Raw genomic sequence first — 22,286 nt, 5'->3', positions numbered from 1 at the left:
AATCAGATGTTCTTACCAAGTTGCATCAGACAGAAAGGTGTAAAACTGATGGCTTTTGGAGCTTTTTATTGTTTCCAAAAGGCAACAGTTCTGTATTTTACTGTGTGTTCCCATCTGCTACCCCCTTTTTCTCTTTATTTTGAAAATTACTTCTTTCATAAATGCGATTGGATGGATAATAACTCTTGGTACATACAACTACAGATTGTTGTTGCTTAATTGTTGTGGTCTTCAGTCCAAACACTAGTTTGATGCAGCTCTATACACTAGTGCATCCTATGCAAGCATTTGCATCTCTGAATAACTACTGTAATGTACATCCATTCGAATCTGCTTTCTGTATTCATGCCTAGGTCTTCCACATGCTCATTCCCCGTTATCACAGCCAGTCTTGTCATGGCCACTAAAGTGTGCGTTTGGGGTGCCTGCAAGGTTTTGTGTCTGAATGGTGGTGCCATGCTGAAAGACAAACTATAGTGCTCAAAAGATAGTGTGAATGCTGTTTTCTGTTACGTGTTTCTGTGCTCCATGCATTGATACACTATAGGAGAGTGGTTGCCTTTCTCTTATTTTACGTAATGCTCCATCCCTGATTTTTCCTTATTGTTAAATTGGTAGTTCAGTAGTATTGACACCTATGAGCATCTGACTGCTTTGGAAATTGAATTATTACATTCTTTTTGAAGCCTGAGGTTACTTTGCCCCTCTGATTTTGGCTAGCTCTCCCATGGATCTCAATAATTCTGAGGGAATATCATCAACTATGGGAGCCTTATTTCCACTAAGCTCTTCCTGTGGTCTGTCTAGTTCTTCTCACTGTGTCCTATCCCACATCTCGTTTAACTATACTTCTCTTCTCTTTCTATGATATTTCCTTCAAGATTATTTCCCTCATATAGCTTGTGTATGCATTTCTTCCACCTTTCAGCTTTCTCTTCTTTGCTCAGTATTGGCTTGCCATCTGATCTCTTGATATGCATGCAGCTGCTTCTCTTTTCCTGAAAGGTCTCTTAAATTTTCCTGTAGGCAACATCTATCTTTCCCTGGCCATGCATGCTTCTGCAGCTTGCGTTTGTCCTCTAGCCAATCCTGCTAAGCCATCTTCATTTTTTTCAGTCTCATGTTTTAGATATTTGTATTCCCTTTTTACTACTTCATTTTCTGCATTCATATACATTTTACTTTCAAGAGTTAAATTCAATATGCCTTGGCTTATTCAGGGAATTCTACTAGACCTTGCCTTTTTAACGATGCAATCGACTACTGCCTTAACTGTTTCATCTCTCAAGCTACCATTCGTCTTGTGTTGTATTCCTTTACCCTTTTTCAGTCAGTTTTGTCCGGTGTTCCATTTGCAAGTTTTACAACCCCCATCTCTCAGTTTATTGAGGCCCCATTGCCTTGATTTTGTAGCTTTTTCTAATTGCTTCAGTTTTAGTCTACAATTTGTAACTGATAGGTTATGGGCAGAGTCCGAATCTGTCTCTGGAATATTCTTACAGTATAAATAAATTTTTGTCTTGTTGTACAGTCAATCTTACCTTCCAGTGCAACTCCTATGATAGATACAAATATGAGTGACCACTAGGTTGTTGTAGAAAAGCTGAATACTGTAACATCCAAAACCACTGAAAATAAACACAGATAAAATCTCACGTGGTACCTTCCTAAGAGTCAATCTCTAGTCCTTCCAAACTAATGATGTAAGCTTAGTTCAGATGTGGATTAAATTCAAAGAAATAGTATTGAGGGCAGTTGTGAGTTTCATACTAAACAGAATATTAAAAGGTGGAACAGATCCCCCATGGTACACAAAACAGGTCAGAAAACTGTTGCAGAAGCAATGGCAAAAGTATGTCAGATTTAAAAGAACACCAAATCTCCAGGATTGGTGATATTTTACAAAAGCTCGAAAATTAGTGCAGACTTCAATGTGAGATGCTTTTAATACTCGTATTTTCCACATTGAAACTCACTCTCAAAATCTGGCAGAAAATCCGAAGAGATTCTGGTCATATGGAATGTACATCAGCGACATGACACTGCACCATAGCAGTGGTAATTTTACCAATGACAGTGCCACTAAAGTGGAGTTACTAAACATGGTATTCTGAAATTTCTTCACCTAGGAAGATGAAACAAATATTCCAGAATTTGAATCAAGAATAGCTGCCAAAATGAGGAACTTAGACATAAATATCCTTGGCATAGCGAACAACTTAAATCGCTTAATAAAGGCAAGTCTTCTGGTCCAGACTGCATACAAACTAGGTCCCTTTCGGAATATGTTGATATAATAGCTCCACTCATAGCAATCATATACAACAGTTCACTCAAAGAAATATCTGTACCTCAAGAATTGAAAGATGCACAGGTCACACCAATACACAACAAAGAAAGTAGAGGTAATCTGCTGAATTACAGATCCATATCACTGATTCAATGTGAAGTATGATTTTGGACCATAAACTGTGTTCAAACACTATGAATTACTCAAGCAAAATGATATATTGACACATAGCACTGATTCAGAAAATATCATTCTTTTGAAACCATCTAGCTATTTATCATGAAGTAATGACTGATATCCTCAGGGGATCGCAAATTGATTCTGTATTTCTAGATTTCCAGAAGGCTTTTGACACCATTCTTCAAAGGCAGCTTGTAATGTGATTGCATACTTATCGAGTATTGTCTGAGTTATTCGACTGGTTCACGATTGCCTTTCAGAAACATACCTCTAGTAATTGATGGAAAGTCATTGAGTAAAACAGAAATGATACGTGGCACTCCCCAAGTAAGTGTTATAGTCCCTTGCTGTTCCTTATCTATATGAACAACTTACAAGACAGTCTGAAAAGCCCTCTTAGATTGTTTGTAGACTATGGTGTAAACTCTTCAGAAGTTGAAAACCAATTGCAAAATGACTCATTCACAGTATCTGTATGATACAAAAAGTGGCAATTGCCTCTCAGTAAGGCAAAATGTGAGGTCATTCACTTGAGTTCAAAAAGAAATCTGTTAAATTTCAGTTTCACAATAAATCATACAAATCTAAGAGCTGTGAATTCAACTAAATACCTAGTGATTATAATTACAAACAACTTAAATTGGAGTGATAACATAGGAAATGTTACAGGGAAGGTGAACCAAAGACTGTGTTTTGTTAGTAGGAATCTTAGAAGATATAACAGATCTACAAAAAACGACTGACTGCATTATGCTTATCTATCCTCATCTGAAGTATTGGTGTGTGGTATGGGATCCATACCAGATAGAACTGACAGAGGACACAGAAAAAATTCAAAGGAGGGTAGCTCATTTTGTATAATATCATGAAGTAAGGGAGAGCGTATCACAGATATGATAAGTGAATTGGTGTGCCAATAATTAAACAAAGGTGTTTCTTGTTGCGGTAGGAGCTTTCAATCACAACTTTCTCCTGTGAAAGCAAAAATATTTTGTAGACACCCACCTAAATAGGAAAAACTTGTAGTCATAATAAAATAAAAGAAAGCAGAGCTCAAACAGAAAGTTTTAATTGTTTGTTTCTCCCGTGCATTGTTTGAGAGTTGAATGGTAGAGAAATGATCTGAAGGTGGCTCGATGATCACCTTGCCAATCAGTTAAATGTGAGTTGCAGAGTAGTCATGCCTGTTTAGGTCTTTTCTATGTGTGCAATTTACTTAAATCGAGTGTTAGCAATGCTCTGTGCAAAATTATACCAGGTGGCTTCCTCATTCATTCTTTTTCCCTAACTCTCAAATTCCAGTCCCCTGTAGCAATTAATTTTTGCATCCCTTAAACTGAATAATTTCTTTTATCTTGTCATACGGTCTTTCAATCCCTTTATCATATGCACTGGCAAGTTGGCATTGAAACTTGCACTATTGTGTTGGGTGTTATCTTCGTGTCTGACTTGGCTGCAATAATCCGTTAATATTAGCTCACCTGCATTCCTGTTCCCTTATTCATTATTAGGCCTACTCCTGCATAACCCCTAAGTGATTTTACGCTTATAGCTTGTACTTATATGACAAGATGTTCTATTCTTCTTGCCACCACACTTCACTAATTCGTACTATATCTGACTTTAACCTATCTATTTCCATTTTTAAATTCTCTAACCTACCTACCCAATTAATGGACCTACCTACCCAATTAATGGATGTAGCATTCCATGCTCCAACTTGTAGAGTACTAGATTTTTTTTTATTTACTTTTTTTTTTTATGACGTTCTCCTGAGTAGTTCCGCCTGTACAAAAAAATTGTAGTTTGACAAAGGACTGTTTTACCTTCAGAATATTTCACCTAAGAGGCCATCATCATCATTAAGCTAAACAATAGAGTTGCATGTCCTCAGGAAATATAACAGCTCTGGTTTCCATTTGCTTTCAGAAATTCACACTACCAGCACAATAAGGCCATGTAGGCTAATGTTACAAGACTAGCTTGGTCAATCATCCAAACAGTTACCCCTGGGAATACTGAACGGGTTGTTTCTCCTCTTCAGTGAGTACTGGTTAGTCTGGCCTCTCCACAGTAGACACATCTACTTTATGGCTCTCTGAACCATTGTAGCTGCTTGCAGTTCACCCCACCTCGGCAGGGTCCATGGTTCGTGAGGGAACCTCTGATTGACAACTGTCAATGGAAATATATTGAAATAATTATTTGTCTGGTACTCTATTAACGGCATATGTTTATACTTACTGTTACTCACAGCTGTGCGTGCATCTCAGTAGTTTTGCTGTGATGAGTGATAGTAAGTAAGCTATCGTACATGCAATAACATCAGCTGCCCTCATGTGTCTGCATGTTCAGATAAGCAAAGCTTGTGACATGTGTTCTCCCCAAGTGCCACAACTCCCAACACAGTGACATGCACAGCATCGCTGCTGAGTGAGTGATGCGTGCAGAGGGGCATAGGGAGAAGCATGAATCTATGCATTGTTCTACTGAAGTAGGTATACATTATATATCATTTACATTATGCAACAACTGTAATAATTTTTTGACATCTTTTATGTTCACTGACATAAAGAACCATTTTCCATTCTTTAGTTGACACTCTTAGGGGTCCTTTTTAGTCTTAAAGAAGCCTATTTTCTTCCTCAAGTTTCAAGCTATGTCCATACTTAATTTCATCAAAATTGGTTCAGTGGTTTTCTCATGAAAACATAACAGACATCGTTACTTTCATATTTAATGTTATTAGTATGGAGGTACGAATTAAAACGTTGAGAATTGTATAAGCACTATATTCGTTGTGTTGACAACCAATAAAAGCACTTTCACAAGTATGATAAAGTTGAAAAGTCAAAGAGTAAATAGTTTTTCCATAGAGGAAAGATTTTTCACTAATTTTACATAATATTGTTCAAATCAATAGATATCTTTTACCACACACTTTCCGAGGTAGCATATATTCTTCTTTAATATTCAATCTATCTCTGTACCAAATTTCACTGAAATCACTTCAAAGGTTTGGTCATGAAAATGTTACAAGCAGCGTACTTTTTCATCATATATGAAGGTAATCCCAAAAGTAAGGTCTCTTTATTTTTTTATAAGTACATAGACCTGTTTATTTCTACAATGGTTTACATCAGTTTACAGCTTGAATATTTAGCTATTTTTTGACATAATCACCATTTCTGTCGATGCATTTTTGTAGACGCTGTGGCAGTTTTTGTATGCCCACGTCATACCAGCTCGCCGCCATGCTGTTCAGAAAGTTATGAACCTCTTCTTTCACCTCGTCGTCAGAGCTGAATCCCTTTCCAGCCAAATGTTCTTTTAACTTGGGGAACAGGTGATAGTCACTGGGTGCCAAGTCAAGATTACGGGGTGGCTGGCTGATTATGTTTCGCTGAAACTGTTACAGGAGAGCAACGGTTTGGCGAGCGATGTTTGGGCGAGCATTGTCATGGAAAATGTGTATGCCCTTGCTCAACATTCCTCTTCTCCGGTTCTGAATTGCCCGTTTGAGTTTTTTCAGAGTCTCACAGTATCTGTTGGCGTTAATTGTGATCCCAGTGAGCATAAAGTCAACCAACAATACTCCTTTCTGATCCCAAAAAATGGTTGTCATGACTTTACCAGCAGACTGTGTTTGTTTGAATTTCTGCAGCTTTGGCAAAGAAGGATGCCACACTGGCGTGATTGTTACTTGGTCTCAGGTGTAAAGTGATATGACCAGGTTTCGTCACCCATGACAATTGAGTCCAGAAAGTTGTCCTGTTTGGCTGCAAGGCGGCAAAGAAATGCACGGGAAGCATCAACTCATTGCTGCATGTGGTCCTCAGTCAGCATTTGTGGTACCCATCTTGCGCACACCTTCCGGTAGTTCAATGTTTCCATTAAAATTCTGTGAGCGGTGCTTCGGGAAACCTCAGGAACCAACATGCAGAGATCATCCAGGGTGATCCGCTGATCTTCATGCATGCTTTGCTCAACCTTCAACACTGTCTCCTCAGAAATTGACGGTCTCCCGCTCTTTTGTTTGTCGTGAATTTCGTTCTAACCAGCTGAAAACTCTCTACACCACTTATAAACATTTGTGACATCCACACACGACTCACCATACACTTCTGTCAATTGGCGATGGATTTCAATCGGCGCAGTGCCCTTTGCACTCAAAAACTGAATAACTATGCGCAATTCGCACTTGGCGGTAACATCCAAGGGGAGCTCCATTCTCAATGGCTGCCAAGCCAAGACTGAGTGCCTCAGTGCGGCATGTGCATGTTTACACACAGCATGTGAAGCACTCTTCATAACAGTCTGACTAACTGCCACACAAACAGAGTTCTGTACTTATAAAAAAATAGGAGATCTTACTTTTGTGCTTACCCTCGTAATATGAATATGTAAATGTTCATATTTTTCATTTTTATGTGTTGTAATGCTTTAATCTTACAGGTTATTTATTATGTGCAAGTTACAGGTTGCTGAGATGGCCTTATGTTGGGATACAGGAATATCGTCACCTCAGATATTTAGAGGCACACATTTAGATATATCAAATTACAATTCTCTATCTTGCTAATACCACTTCTTCTCTCTCTTTATTTTTGGTAATGTGTGACTTATAATATGTTATGACTGTGAAAGTGTGTGTGTGTGTGTGTGTGTGTGTGTTACACGTTGCAGACAGTATGTGCATACACCACTTAATGTACCCGCAAAATTATGTCATTGTACAACACATAGTTCACAAAATATGATGTCATAAACATTGAAATGTGTGCAGAACTTCTGCACCTTGTGTGATGTTTAAGTATATTACTTCTTAGCTATTAACTCTTTCCACAACAATTTCACCGATAATATTCACATACGTCACTCACTGTGCCTACAGAAATATTAATTGTACAATACACAGTTCAGGAGATATGACATCAAAACTAGCATGTTGCATGAAAATGAAACTGCAGCATGAAATTTGCTAGAGACATAGGTGAAATATGTCGAATACATGTGAAATATATTTGACATGTGCATATATAGACAAAGGCATGGATAGAAGGCTCATCCTAAACCCCTGGAATAATTTCAGTCGAGTTTGGTACACATATTCATTACAGTATGGAAAGAAATACAGTGGAGTAAGAACTACCAACCTTCAATTGGACTGGGGGTGATAATGTGGAGAGAGATGGGGAGGAAGTGGAGATTGACAGACAGAGAGGCAGAGAGGTGGAAGGAGAAGGTGGACACGGATAGAGGAGGAAGAGATGTAGAGAAGGTGGGGAGAGGAGGAGGAGATGGACAGAAGAAGGAAAAGGGGAGATGGAAAGAGAAAGGGAAGGGGGGAGATGGGCAGAGACAGGAAAGAGAAGGAAAGGAGGGAGGAGGAGATGAGCAGGGAGAGGTGGGAGGGATCAACAGAGATTGGGGGGAGGATGTAGAGGAGGTAGGCAGAGAGAGAAGGTGGAGGAGGTGCACAGAGAGAAATAGGAGAATGAAAGTAACTAATAGAAGTTTGGAATAAATACACACCTTGGCATTTTTATTATAAGCAACTGTTTAACCATGGGTAATATCGTAGGAAATAGCTGGCTTGTAAATACAATTACATAGCTGCTACATTATGTTTCTCAGTCTCAGAAGGAAGAGCATGTACACCTGTTAGTAATTGATGTGACCTTATAAAAATTTATAAGATTTTGCAACAAGTTAAAACTCGGTGCTGCATTAGGACTTGAACTCAAATATCTGCGCTTGATGGGCTGTGTGTTACCATTTGCTGTGTTATCCACTCAGATGCTGCTGTTAACAACACACTGCCTGCAAAAGACAGATATTTGAATCCCAGTCTTTCATACAGTTTTGGCTTGTTGCCAGTGCTTACTTCAATGCCTACTCTGGTAGAAAGTAAAAGTCATTTCTGATTAAAACATTTCCTGAATGTTACTGTGGTATCACTAAAGATGCATTTTCTGACTAACAGACAAATCAGTTCGAATTCTTTAATTTAGTTGATGAATATCAGATTCAGTGAATAGAAAGAGTCTGCAGATCACAGTTTAAAAACAGCTGTTGTAGAGTTATAGAATTATGTTGTTTTTATTTTTTATTTTTTAATAGTATTCATGCCTGTTTTTGCTTTAGAATGTATTAATTTTGCAGAATTCATGTATCTTGCTCTGTGTAATGGTGACTTCATATTTCTTCAGGTCTGTACATAGTAGAACGTGGTGATGGCTTCAAAGATGCCGGAAATGACTTATTCTTGTGAAATATGTGGAGTTGAAGGATTAAATGAAGAGGAGATGCGTTCACATATGGTGGTGTACCATTTAGAAGGTGCTGTTTCGTGTCCTTTTTGTGATCTGGGTGAAGTGTCTGCAGAACAGTTGTTAATGCACGTAAATAGTGCTCATTTGGACTATTTAACCCCTGAACAAGAATTGCTTGCATTCATTGATGACGAAGATATTGATGGTAGGGATGACTCCTGTGTTCCTTCAAGACCTTTGCCTTGGGAACTTTATCCTGAACCAGGTACTGACAGTGCCAGTAGCTGCTGGGAAAATAACATTAACAACAACAATAACAACAATAATAATTACTGTGGTGCAGGAAGGAGTACAGACCCTGATCCAAGTCACAGCACTTGCACAGTGGCATCCAGCAGCTCAGTTGCTGGCTCCGGTTCTCCCTTGCGTTCACAGTTAGCTTTAGATCTACGAGCAAGTGCTTCACCTGGTCCAAACCCTGCTTGTAAAAAGTCCGTCCAACCACAACAGTGCCCCATGTGTTCTTACACAAGTTTGGATCCTCTGCAGCTTGAAGAACATATCAACAGGCAACATTTTGATCTGACGAGCCCATCATTCCCACCGGCAACACCACCTGGATTGGAGGAATCTGTGTACAGTTGTCCACTTTGTGTACGAACATTTCAAAACAGTCCAGATTTAGAACTGCATGTAAACATTGAACATAAAGACATTCTTAGCCCTGCAAAGGTATGTACTTAAACAAAGAAATTTGTCTTTTTGATGTCTTCATTGAATTTTGTGTTCATTGTTGTGTACTTATAAGTTCTTTATACAGTCTGAAAATCAGTGGCTGCTTTTGTTGCTTTTTGAATGAGTTTGTTTTCTGTTTTAAATATATCAGAGATATCAGATGCTATTTTACTGCAAGCTTCAGGAAACCTTGGTATGGGACCTAACTTAACATTCATAAATGTGCATTTTAATAAATATATAACTGTCATTTTGAGATGATTATGTTCTTCAGCTTCAGTACAGAGATGCAGTCCTACATCTTTATATCACTGCATGAAATTAGGTTGTAAGTGATGAACAGCAATACTCAGCTGGTTCAGAGCATGCTTAGAACTGCTGCCAATAAAAGTTTGATTCATGATATAGTGTTTCTGATGTAATATTTAGTTTTTCTGAGTCTTTAAATGAGCAGTATTTGAATGATTAGACTTCTCTAAAACTATACTATTGAATGTGTAAATACTGTGTTACATTTTTTGATGGGTTATGCCATAGCCATAGACAGCCCTGGCCTATCAGGGATTGGGGTGCACTTCCTATGCATACCTGGCTGACGTTGAAATTAGATTATTAACTAGGTGGTATTAAAGGGGGATATATATTTAAAAACACAGATGATGTGACTTACCGAACGAAAGTGCTGGCAGGTCGATAGACACACAAACAAACACAAACATACACACAAAATTCAAGCTTTCGCAACCAACGGTTGCTTCATCAGGAAAGAGGGAAGGAGAGAGAAAGACGAAAGGATGTGGGTTTTAAGGGAGAAGGTAAGGAGTCATTCCAATCCCGGGAGCAGAAAGACTTACCTTAGGGGGAAAAAGGACAGGTATACACTCGCACACACACCCATATCCAACCGCACATACACAGACACAAGCAGACATTTGTAAAGGCAAAGAGTTTCGGCAGAGATGTCAGTCGAGGCAGAAATACTGAGGCAAAGGTGTTGTTGAAAGACAGGTGAGGTATGAGCGGCGGCAACTTGAAATTAGCGGAGGTTGAGGCCTGGCGGATAACGAGAAGAGAGGATATACTGAAGGGCAAGTTCCCATCTCCGGAGTTCTGACAGGTTGGTGTTAGTGGGAAGTATCCTCCCAACATCACCACTGCTGAAGCCCAGGCTATCCGTGATCTGAAGGCTGACCGATCCATCGTCATTCTTCCGGCGGACAGGGGTTCCACGACCGTGGTACTTGATCGTCGGGAGTATGTGGCTGAGGGACTGCGTCAGCTTTCAGACAACACCACATACAAAGTTTGCCAAGGTAATCCCATTCCTGATGTCCAGGCGGAGCTTCAAGGAATCCTCAGAACCTTAGGCCCCCTACAAAACCTTTCACCTGACTCCATCAACCTCCTGACCCCACCGACACCCCGCACCCCTACCTTCTACATTCTTCCTAAAATTCACAAACCCAATCATCCCGGCCGCCCCATTGTAGATGGTTACCAAGCCCCCACAGAACGTATCTCTGCATACATAGATCAACACCTTCAACCCATTACATGCAGTCTCCCATCCTTCATCAAAGACACCAACCACTTTCTCAAACATCTGGAATCCTTACCCAATCTGTTACCCCCGGAAACCATCCTTGTAACCATTGATGCCACTTCCTTATACACAAATATTCCGCATGTCCAGGGCCTCGCTGCGATGGAGCACTTCCTTTCACGCCAATCACCTGCCACCCTACCTAAAACCTCTTTCCTCATTACCTTAGCCAGCTTCATCCTGACCCACAACTTCTTCACTTTTGAAGGCCAGACAACTGCTTGTAAAAAGTCTGTCCAACCACAACAGTGCCCCATGTGTTCTTACACAAGTTTGGATCCTCTGCAGCTTGAAGAACATTAAAGGGAACAGCCATGGGTACCAGGATGGCCCCCTCGTACACCAACCTATTCATGGGTCGCTTAGAGGAAGCCTTCTTGGTTACCCAGGCCTGCCAACCCAAAGTTTGGTACAGATTTATTGATGACATCTTCATGATCTGGACTCACAGTGAAGAAGAACTCCAGAATTTCCTCTCCAACCTCAACTCCTTTGGTTCCATTAGATTCACCTGGTCCTACTCCAAATCCCATGCCACTTTCCTTGACGTTGACCTCCACCTATCCAATGGCCAGCTTCACACGTCCGTCCACATCAAACCCACCAACAAGCAACAGTACCTCCATTATTACAGCTGCCACCCATTCCACATCAAACGGTCCCTTCCCTACAGCCTAGGTCTTCGTGGCAAACGAATCTGCTCCGGTCCGGAATCCCTGAACCATTACACCAACAACCTGAAAACAGCTTTCGCATCCCGCAACTACCCTCCCGACCTGGTACAGAAGCAAATAACCAGAGCCACTTCCTCATCTCCTCAAACCCAGAACCTCCCACAGAAAAACCCCAAAAGTTCCCCACTTGTGACAGGATACTTTCTGGGACTGGATCAGACTCTGAATGTGGCTCTCCAGCAGGGATACGACTTCCTCAAATCCTGCCCTGAAATGAGATCCATCCTTCATGAAATCCTCCCCACTCCACCAAGAGTGTCTTTCCGCCGTCCACCTAACCTTCGTAACCTCTTAGTTCATCCCTATGAAATCCCCAAACCACCTTCCCTACCCTCTGGCTCCTACCCTTGTAACCGCCCCCGGTGTAAAACCTGTCCCATGCACCCTCCCACCACCACCTACTCCAGTCCTGTAACCCGGAAGGTGTACACGATCAAAGGCAGAGCCATGTGTGAAAGCACCCACGTGATTTACCAACTGGCCTGCCTACACTGTGAAGCTTTCTATGTGGGAATGACCAGCAACAAACTGTCCATTCGCATGAATGGACACAGGCAGACAGTGTTTGTTGGTAATAAGAATCACCCTGTGGCTAAACATGCCTTGGTGCACGGCCAGCACATCTTGGCACAGTGTTACACCGTCTGGGTTATCTGGATACTTCCCACTAACACCAACCTGTCAGAACTCCGGAGATGGAAACTTGCCCTTCAGTAAATCCTCTCTTCTCGTTATCCGCCAGGCCTCAACCTCTGCTAATTTCAAGTTGCCGCCGCTCATACCTCACCTGTCTTTCAGCAACATCTTTGCCTCTGTACTTCCGCCTCGACTGACATCTCTGCCCAAACTCTTTGCCTTTACAAATGTCTGCTTGTGATGTGCGGATATATATATATATATATATATATATATATATATATATATATATATATATATATATATATATATATATATATATATAAAACAGATGATGTGACTTACCATACGAAAGCGCTGGCAGGTCGATAGACACACAAACAAACACAATCATACACACAAAATTCTAAGTGGGAGGGTAAGGAGTCATTCCAATCCCGGGAGCGGAAAGACTTACCTTAGGTGGAAAAAAGGACAGGTATACACTCGCGCACACACACACATATCCATCCATCCATCAACGTCAAGGACAGTGGCGTGGGATTTGGAGTAGGACCAGGTGAATCTGATTGAACCAAAGGAGTTGCCATGAACTGTCAGACCGTCGGAGCTGGTTGGAGCATTGTCATTGCGGAGCAAACAGCTCCCGTTTCTCCACATTTCCGGCCGCTTTTGTCACACATCCAGATAAAATATTGGTTTACTGTTTTCCCTGGAGGAACCAACTCCTTGTGGACAATGAAGTGCTTTCTTGGGTTGTGGTCACATTTGTTGTGTCCATTTGCTGCTTTGATTGTGGATCATACTTGTAGCACCAACTCTTTGCTCCTTTACATCGGCCATGTTATTTGTTGTCAAAGGGTTGAAATAGCTCTCAAACAAACAACGTAACTCTGACTGACGCAAGTTTACTGAGTGATGTGGGAGACCCCAAACCAACACCACCTAGCGGTAGAACATATAATTACAAAGTGTGCACACACAATAGTTTGATTTAGAATATTTTTGCCCCCCCCCACCCCCTCAATTGTGTAATAAACCAAAAAAGAATGTTATTTTTTGAAACTGATTTCTCTCTGTACAGAGAGAGTATTGTTTGGCAAGGTAATATGTGTTATTACTTAATAAGTAATGTAGAACCAGTTGTAAGTTATTGGATGAAGGCTCTGTTAACAGTACATTCAGCTGATTAACTTTACCACTAAAATTGAAGTATGTTTTGAACTGTAAATGTATTTTTTCTCAATCTTGGACCACTATTTTTCAGCCACAGCAGCCTGTAAATAGTGTGGAGAACTGGAGTGATAGCTGTCCTGTATGCTGTATGACTAACTTCAAGAGCAATCAGGAGATGGTAGCCCATATTGAAGAACATTTTAATAATAAGGGTAGGTCCAAGAAATGTGCATTTTTTTTTCAATGTATACCAGAGTTTTAATCAGCATGCTACATAAATAGCTGCTAATAGACTAATTTATGTGACATAAAATATCCCTAACTACACAGTATCGCATGGCAGTAGACACACATATCTCCTAACAGAATCTCAAACTTTTGAATGCATTCATTATTTCTTGCACGGCTGGTGAAGGTAGAGAGGTAAATTGTAAAGTCTCTGGTTAGAGTGTTGTGTCAGGTGAATTCGTACTCTGTAACAGAAGTTAAAATCAGTATCTCTACCAAGGCTCTGAATTTTCTAAGATAAGCCTGCCTTATGCAGAAGTGTTTTCATTTCAGTTGTGTTGCTTTTTGTGCCAGACAAATTTTACAGTACTTTTGTAGAACCTTTTGAAACCTCTTTACATGTCACATAGTGCATACCTTGCCACAAACCATTATTCCAAAACTTACTCTAGTGCCATATATGTTCTTTTATTTGTTTAATTCACACATCATGTTCAATAAATCCCACCATGAAGGAGAGACTTCGGGAAGTGGAACGAGTCAAGTTATACATTATCAGATAGAAAGAGCCACTGCAGACAGTTTCTGAAAAGAATACAAATAACAATATGTGATCGGTGCTAATTTCCTCATTCTGATAACTAAGGGAATTATTTGTAGATTACTTTATATATCTGTGTTAGGAGAAAAGCAGCTACTTTGGGGGAGGGGGGAAGGCCACTGATCCTCCTCTTCCACCATTCGTGTGCTGCTTTTAGCCACTACTTTGTACTACACACCAGAGACCATGTTGCTTGCTATATACTGAGAAAAGCCAAAAACCTGTTTAACATTCTAACTATGGGCAATTTGCAGATTTTTTTTTCTTTTTCCATACAAAATCATAGGGCAGTTTTACTTGATAATCAGAATAGTTGTAAGGATAATATCGTAGGAATGTAACAAGAAAACAAAAAACTTACTTTAGAATTGATTTTTAATTGCCATTTAATGTAAATAACGCAGGGAAATGTAAAAATCAGGTTCCACAGTATAAAAGCAGAATAAACATGTTGATAAATGTTCTGAGTATTGTATGTCTTAAAGCAAGGTTCCACACACAAACACAAGCTTGGAATACGGATACAAAATTGCTGCCGTGATAAGGTATACATGTTAGTATGTGATAGAGACTGGAGAACATGTAAGACGCAACTCCTGTAGTTTCAGACGGGAAAATAGCGATCTCCAATGTTGCAGAGCAACAGAAAAAGATTTGACATTAATGCAGCAGCCTATGGTGTTACAGAACAATTGAAAAGTATTTTATGGAAAAATCGTGACTTCCGACGTGCAAACAAAGCGGTAATTAGTAAAACGTGGAATTGTCTGGAAAGAGCTGATCGCACATGTCTGTGTTGCTCGTGGTGGAGAGTTAATATAAAAATTAGTGTTACTCAAAATTTGTATCCCCAAGTCCAGATATTCTTATTAATTATAGGAATAGCTGCAGGGATGTTCTTTTACTTTATCTTTTAATTTCTGGGAATTTCAAATTATCTGTCTGATGACTGCTGGCAACCTTTCCAAACTTTGGCACTTGAATGTAAAACTCTATTGTGGGCCCTAGGTGGGCATGCATCACCTACACAGAAATCATTTTACTTGTAATATCGTGGCTGTGAATTTCACAGTTCATTCAAAATTCACTTTTATGAATCACAAAACCATTAGGCAATAAGTGTATTAGAACATAAGTACAAGAATATCAAGTCCCCTGTAGAGGTTCCTGCAAGATGTCTGGTAATCGGTTTTACATTATATTTTTACTATACACTCCTGCAGAATAAATAATTTTTAAACATTAGCTGTGTTGCCTCAGAAAACTATGTGATTGCATATTATTGAGCAAAAGTGTGCCAAGAGTCCTGTCTACAGGTCAACATATTATGATAGATTTCCAAGTCCGAAGTGGGCAGAACAAATTTTATCTTAAGTTATCCATGTGCTGGTATCTCTTCAGATTATTAGCCATCTAGATATCTAGCAACTTCACACATGGAACCTCATTTAGTCTATGCCCATTGGTCTCTGCTCTTGGAATCTGTAACTCATATTTATTTGACTAGAATTGTATAATGCTAGTATTTGTAAGATAGAGGGTTATTCTGTTTCCTGGGAACCAGTTACAGACTTCCAGCATCCCTAGTATGTCCTTCATGTAGGTCAAGAACAGGTGCAGACTAACAAAGAGACCATCTGGCAACTGTATTTTTAATTTTTTTTATATTTATGGTATGTGAAGTACAGAATTCAAATATCAATTTCGCAAAGCAGTTTCATGAAACTCTCAAGAATGCTGGAAAAAATCAAAGTTTTCCAAGAAACTTGAATGTACTAAAGTTGAGACAGTTTTCATGGCAAGCCATGTGGCTTACTCGGTAGCATTGGAAGATTGTAATAACTGGAACACTTCTTCCAATTTCACTCTAGTCTCCCCCCCCCCCCCTCCCCCCCTCCTTTTCAAATACTTACATCATTTAAATATAAAATTCATCAAATATATGCTCATTAATGCACATCTTTGGGCAAAGGAATGTGACAACCCTACCGTCCACTGGGGAACAACTGCCACCACCCACCAAGTAATTGATGCAAAGTCATACCTAAATGGATACAGAGGAAATGCATTGCCCACACCCCGAATTCCTGGGATGTGATGGCCAAAAAGGCCATGGGAAGTGCAGCGGTTCCTCCTGCTTTTTAGTTCTTCATTTGTTGATTGTTGTCCTCGGTGGTCGTCGTACTGCGTTGCTACACTGGCTGAAAAATGGTGTTTGTGGATTCTGACACTGAATATTTTAAATGACGCAGCTGACAGATGCACAGTTGCGTTTCACAGTACTTTAATTTCACTGTTAACAACACCCCAATAATACAGTTATGTGGCCAGTGCACTATTGTTTAACTTGCAATAAGCTTCATTAATAGTTTGCAGGCGAAACTCCACATACTGTTACAGTAGTTTCCTGTTGAACATCTACGAGCGGTAAAAACATAACCACAGAGTCCCCACCTCTTGAAGAATAATCAGGTACATATGGAGCAGTCACTGTCATTGGTTTCTACACATGGCCTAACTGTTTAACACTTATTTCACAGTTAAATTGAAGCACTGTTGTTCTAACCTGCATTGGTTACACATCTGAAACTTGGCCATGGACTGACTGTCTCATGACCAAAATTCGGGCCCTTATATGTAATCACAATAATCGGTACTGAAACTACACATTGTTCGAAGTTAAATTTACTGAAATTGCAATTAAAACTTAACTCATTAAATTAACTGAATACATCGAACAATTCCACCTTTTTAACAGTTTCTTCTACTACAAGGGCTAAGCCAAATTATTTGTTTAAGTTATGATTTTAACAAATAGAGTTATGTAAACAATACCTTAGACAAACTGTTAATTACTTTGAAATTAATTAATAGCTTGTTTTACTACCATGTTTTTGAATAGAGTTAAATAGATACTTTAAGATTACTAGCGTTTCGTCTTCCAAATGTTTACAAGTATTGCAGAACTTTTATTTGTTTATATGTCAACAATAGAATTTAAGTTACGAAACAATTACTGATTTCTCCCTATAATGAAAGATACTAACTAGGAATAGTCAAAATAAATTAGAAAATAATTACATACATAAAACTAAGCACAAAATTAGGTCTGGTCTTATTTAATTTAAAACTGAGGGCCAATCTGTCTGTTTTATGAAAATACAACTTATACTCATGTATGTTAAAGTTAATTAAGCCAAAATGAAAAAAAAAAATGAATTTTAAGGAGGCAGATGACAAAACAAGAGGGTAATTAAAATTATCCCAGCTTGCTTCGTCACAGGAGGTGACCTGACAAACTACTCAACAATGGGCTAATCACCAATGTGGAGGTAAAAGTGATTCAGAGAAATAGTAGTAGCCTCTGACTGGAGAGATCTGTATGATGATGACTGGTTTTGAAATGAAGGACAAGATTTGGATCGTGAAATATAAAGATGATTGATGGTAAAGAGGCAGTACTTTTTCAGGAAGTGAAGGACCATAAACTAGACATTCTTGGAGTATGTGAGGTGAAAAGCAGTGGTAGTGGAATGAGGAGAATGCTGGAGGGCTACTATATTTCAAGGTACTCTGGGTCTGCTATGTGTAGTTGAGCAAAAGCAGGAGTAGGTATAATTATCAGGGAGCTGCTTGAAATGAAAGTGAGTGGATGGGAACTATTCGGTTCAAGAATAACAGCTGATGATTTTGACTTGGAAATGGAAGAGTCATACGTTCAGGTGTACGCACCAACCGAAGATTCTAATATACTAGATCAAGAAGAATGACAATATTACGAAAAAGGTAGATTGCTACTCACCATGTAGCTACTAAACATGTAAGCTTTCAGCCACAAGGCCTTCTTCTGAAATACACACACACACACACACACACACACACACACACACGCAGCTCACACACACATGACTGATGTCTCTGGCTGCCTAGGTGAGACTTTGGCAGCCAGACACAGTAGTCGTGTGTGCCTGTCTGCAGCTCAACATCTCTGCTATATGGTGAGTAGCAAAATGTCTGTGTAATATTGTCATTTTTCCATCCTGTATTTTCCATTGTTAGGTGAAGAATATTTCTGTGCAAGACTACAGTGGACTCTGGGCAAAAATCTAGCCAAGGGCTGTCCAGTACTAACTGGATGAAATTTCAGTAGTAGAGCAGGTCAGGACAAAAGAGTACACATGGGAATATGGGCAGTCATGGCAGAGAGAAAACCAAAAATGATGGTGGCAGGAATCTAATAGAATTCTGCATGGAAAATCAACTGTTACTTGGTAACTCATTTTTCCCTGAAAAACAAGTGTATAAAATTATCTATGAAACAGAAGGTAAAATGCCAAAAGCATTATCAACTACTTTTTATGTACCTAGCATATACTGAATGACATAATTGATGTGAAGGTTATATGAGGATCAAAATTTGCTGCAGATGATGGGGACGGACACTTAAGTTCTGGAAACCAGCTAAATCTAAAACCAATAAATTAAAGTCAATTAAAGCGAAGAAATTTCAGAAGGAACAAGAAAAAAATATGTATGCGGAGTCAGTGACAACAAGGCTCCAAAATAGAACAAATGAGGATAGTAATTCATGTGGATTAGGCTGAAGTCAGTATTACTACTGTCGGTAGAAGACCTATGTGGCAGTAGTAATAGATACAAGGAAGAAAAGAACAAGTTTGTGGAATGAGGAAGTGAAGCAGGTGGTGAAGTATAAGAAGGAAGCCTGGAAAAGATAGATATCATATCATAGGGAAGAAGGTGGGGTGGAGTATAGGAAAGAATGAATGATGTGAAACATGTCTTGAAGGAAGCTAAAAGGAAATCTTGGAAGGCATTTAGAAACACGGTTGAGGATAGGGTAGAGAGAACAATACAGATTCACAACTGCACTACCATTTTCCATTTATCCATCAGATAAGTGCTGGCCAGGCAAGATGTGTGATATGGAAGGCAGTGCAACATCTGGTATCCAAGGCAAAACTAGAGACTCCAGTGGTGTAAAAGCTTTTGCCTCGTGTGTCACAATGCCGTGGCAGCTCAAGGCAACAGCCTGAAGCCTGTCAACAGTGGCTAATACTGCTTTTAGTTGCTTGCCGATAGTGGCTAGTTTCTGCTGTATCCATTCATGACAGATGCAGTCCCTTTTCATCTTTAAACAATTTTTTGTGTATACCACAAGTAATCTTACACTAACCCAAAGAGTCACTGGGTGTAATCCTGTTCATACTGCTAAGCTATTTCTGGTTTTTACTACCGTCCAGAGTCAGCTCACACAATTCAAAAGCACTAATATGTACATAAAAATGCAAACAATGGAACATTAAGGATGGAATGTAACAATATTAGAAAAGGATAGCTGCTACTCACCATATAGTGGAGATTCTGAGTCACAGATAGGCACAACAAAAAGACTGTCAGATAGTGAGCTTTCGGCCAACTAGGCCTTCATCGGAAATAGACAAGTACACACACACACACACACACACACAAATGCACAAACGCAACTACTCACTTTCTGACATTCTTTCTGTGACTCAGTATTGTTACACAAAAACTTAAGTTGTTATACGCAAGTCAACACAGTAATATTCACTTCTTTGCAGAATAATATGAGGACAAAACTAAACCTAATACTGTGTACGAACAAAAAATGCTACTGATCCTGCCACATCCACTGCACTCTCCATCTGCAGTTACACTGACTATGCAAGCACTCTACTCTAAGGTTACAAGATTCAAACGGAATCTGACAATAATAGCACTTATGGTGGCATGAAGCTGCATTAGACAATCAGCTCCCACAATGAAATTGCCCTAAAATTCGCGCAAAAATTTAGAACAAGTAATTACACTTTAGTTAACACATTAAAGGGCATAGATAGAATACACTTCTTTGCAAAAGCACGAGAAAACAAAAACTAAACTAAATCCTGTGTATTAACAGAGAATGCTACATGCCCACTGTAGTCTCCAGCTGTCCAGATTCTCAGCCTCCTAGTCATCTGTTCCTCCTTTTCAACATTGTGGAACATGTCCCTTAGAAAGAAGCACATAGTTCCTATAACTAATTTATTATTATTATTATTATTGTTGTTGTTGTTGTTGTTATTTTGTTGTTTAAAAAATGGTGTCTGTCTGGGGGTACTGGAATTTTGTCTTCTGAAGGTAAGTGATGGTCAACCAGTAGATTATGTCTGTTTTTAATTTCATAGTTTTCTCAAGTGAACGTTTCTTTTTATACAGCTATTCTAGTTTCATGCTATAGCAGTGATTTCATTTTTAGTTTTAACTTGCAATATTCCATGAAAAATATGTGTATAATTAACCATTCAAATAATGTTAAATTAGAAAAGTATTGTTAAAAATACAGCTTAAAAAGTTTACTAATGATGTAGAAGCACACTCAAGTGTGAAGGCTGTATAGTAGTTGTGATGATTATATGGCAAATCATCTTCACCACATATTTAAAACTACCAAATGTAACCCAGAATTTTTTTTATTGTCTTTCCATACATAGTGTTGTGTCTGAGAGTTTGGAAATGACTGAGGTAAAAAGCTTGCACAATCTCGTTTTAATTTTATTTGTTTTATTTTATGGAATTTTGAACCTACAGATTTAATTCTCATTCATTACACATATTTATGCAGGTTCAAGATGATTTAAAAGTTTGTTGAAACATATATGACAAAAATGTTCCAGGTTTGTCACCTATTACTCCAGACATGTCCTGTGATCGGATGTTGGCTCGAGAAATAGAGAAGCGGGAAAGAGAAGTTCGCAGATTACGTGAGCAACGAGAATTTGAAATGTTAAGGGTGAGGCTTTAAGACTGTTAAATATTATATTCAGTCATGTTAACAGAATTATTGTGTTTTGTAGTATTGTGTGTCTTTTAATAAACTTTTATTTTCATTGTTACATAAAATAGTTTTTCTGTAGAATTTTCTTTTTTATATTTATATCTAAAAACAAAGGTGATGTGACTTACCAAATGAAAGTGCTGGCAGGTCGACAGACACACAAACAAACACAAACATACACACAAAATTCAAGCTTTCGCAACAAACTGTTGCCTCATCAGGAAAGAGGGAAGGAGAGGGAAAGACGAAAGGATGCGGGTTTTAAAGGAGAGGGTAAGGAGTCATTCCAATCCCGGGAGCGGAAAGACTTACCTTAGGGGGAAAAAAGGACGGGTATACACTCGCGCGCACACACACACACACACACACATATCCATCCACACATATACAGACACAAGCAGACAATATGTCTGCTTGTGTCTGTATATGTGTGGATGGATATGTGTGTGTGTGTGTGCGAGTGTATACCCGTCCTTTTTTCCCCCTAAGGTAGGTCTTTCCGCTCCCGGGATTGGAATGACTCCTTACCCTCTCCTTTAAAACCCGCATCCTTTCGTCTTTCCCTCTCCTTCCCTCTTTCCTGATGAGGCAACAGTTTGTTGCGAAAGCTTGAATTTTGTGTGTATGTTTGTGTTTGTTTGTGTGTCTGTCGACCTGCCAGCACTTTCATTTGGTAAGTCACATCACCTTTGTTTTTAGATATATTTTTCCTACGTGGAATGTTTCCCTCTATTATAACCATATCTTTTTTATATTTATTTGTATATAGTGTACTGCTTGAGGAAAGTCTATTATTAAGTTTTTAGTGTTAAATGAATCAATACATAGTCTCTCCAGATATCTTATGTAGAAAAGTAAAACTGGACAAAGTGATTTCATTGGTGTTCTTAAGCCACAGATGTCAACATTGATTTTAGAGGTTCTTCAGAAATGAGTTCGTAGGAGGTGTATTTCAAAGTGTACAGC

At 39.1% G+C, this 22,286-nt stretch overlaps 1 protein-coding gene across 1 annotated transcript in view; it reads left to right on the top strand.

Moving 5' to 3' along the window:
* Positions 1 to 22,286, top strand: part of LOC126234403 (zinc finger-containing ubiquitin peptidase 1-like) — a 224,105-nt gene that overhangs the window by 32,955 nt on the left and 168,864 nt on the right. Inside the window, exons 2-4 of the mRNA XM_049943091.1 lie at positions 8,683 to 9,477; positions 13,721 to 13,841; positions 21,160 to 21,275. Coding sequence (XP_049799048.1) covers positions 8,707 to 9,477; positions 13,721 to 13,841; positions 21,160 to 21,275 — 1,008 coding nt within the window. The 5' untranslated portion in view covers positions 8,683 to 8,706. The remainder of the gene's footprint in view (positions 1 to 8,682; positions 9,478 to 13,720; positions 13,842 to 21,159; positions 21,276 to 22,286) is intronic.

The sequence above is a fragment of the Schistocerca nitens genome, chromosome 2 (assembly GCF_023898315.1).
Source record: "Schistocerca nitens isolate TAMUIC-IGC-003100 chromosome 2, iqSchNite1.1, whole genome shotgun sequence".
NCBI lineage: Eukaryota > Metazoa > Arthropoda > Insecta > Orthoptera > Acrididae > Schistocerca > Schistocerca nitens.
The sequence above is the reverse complement of the archived record's forward strand: the minus strand, read 5'-3'. Positions and strand labels throughout refer to the sequence as shown.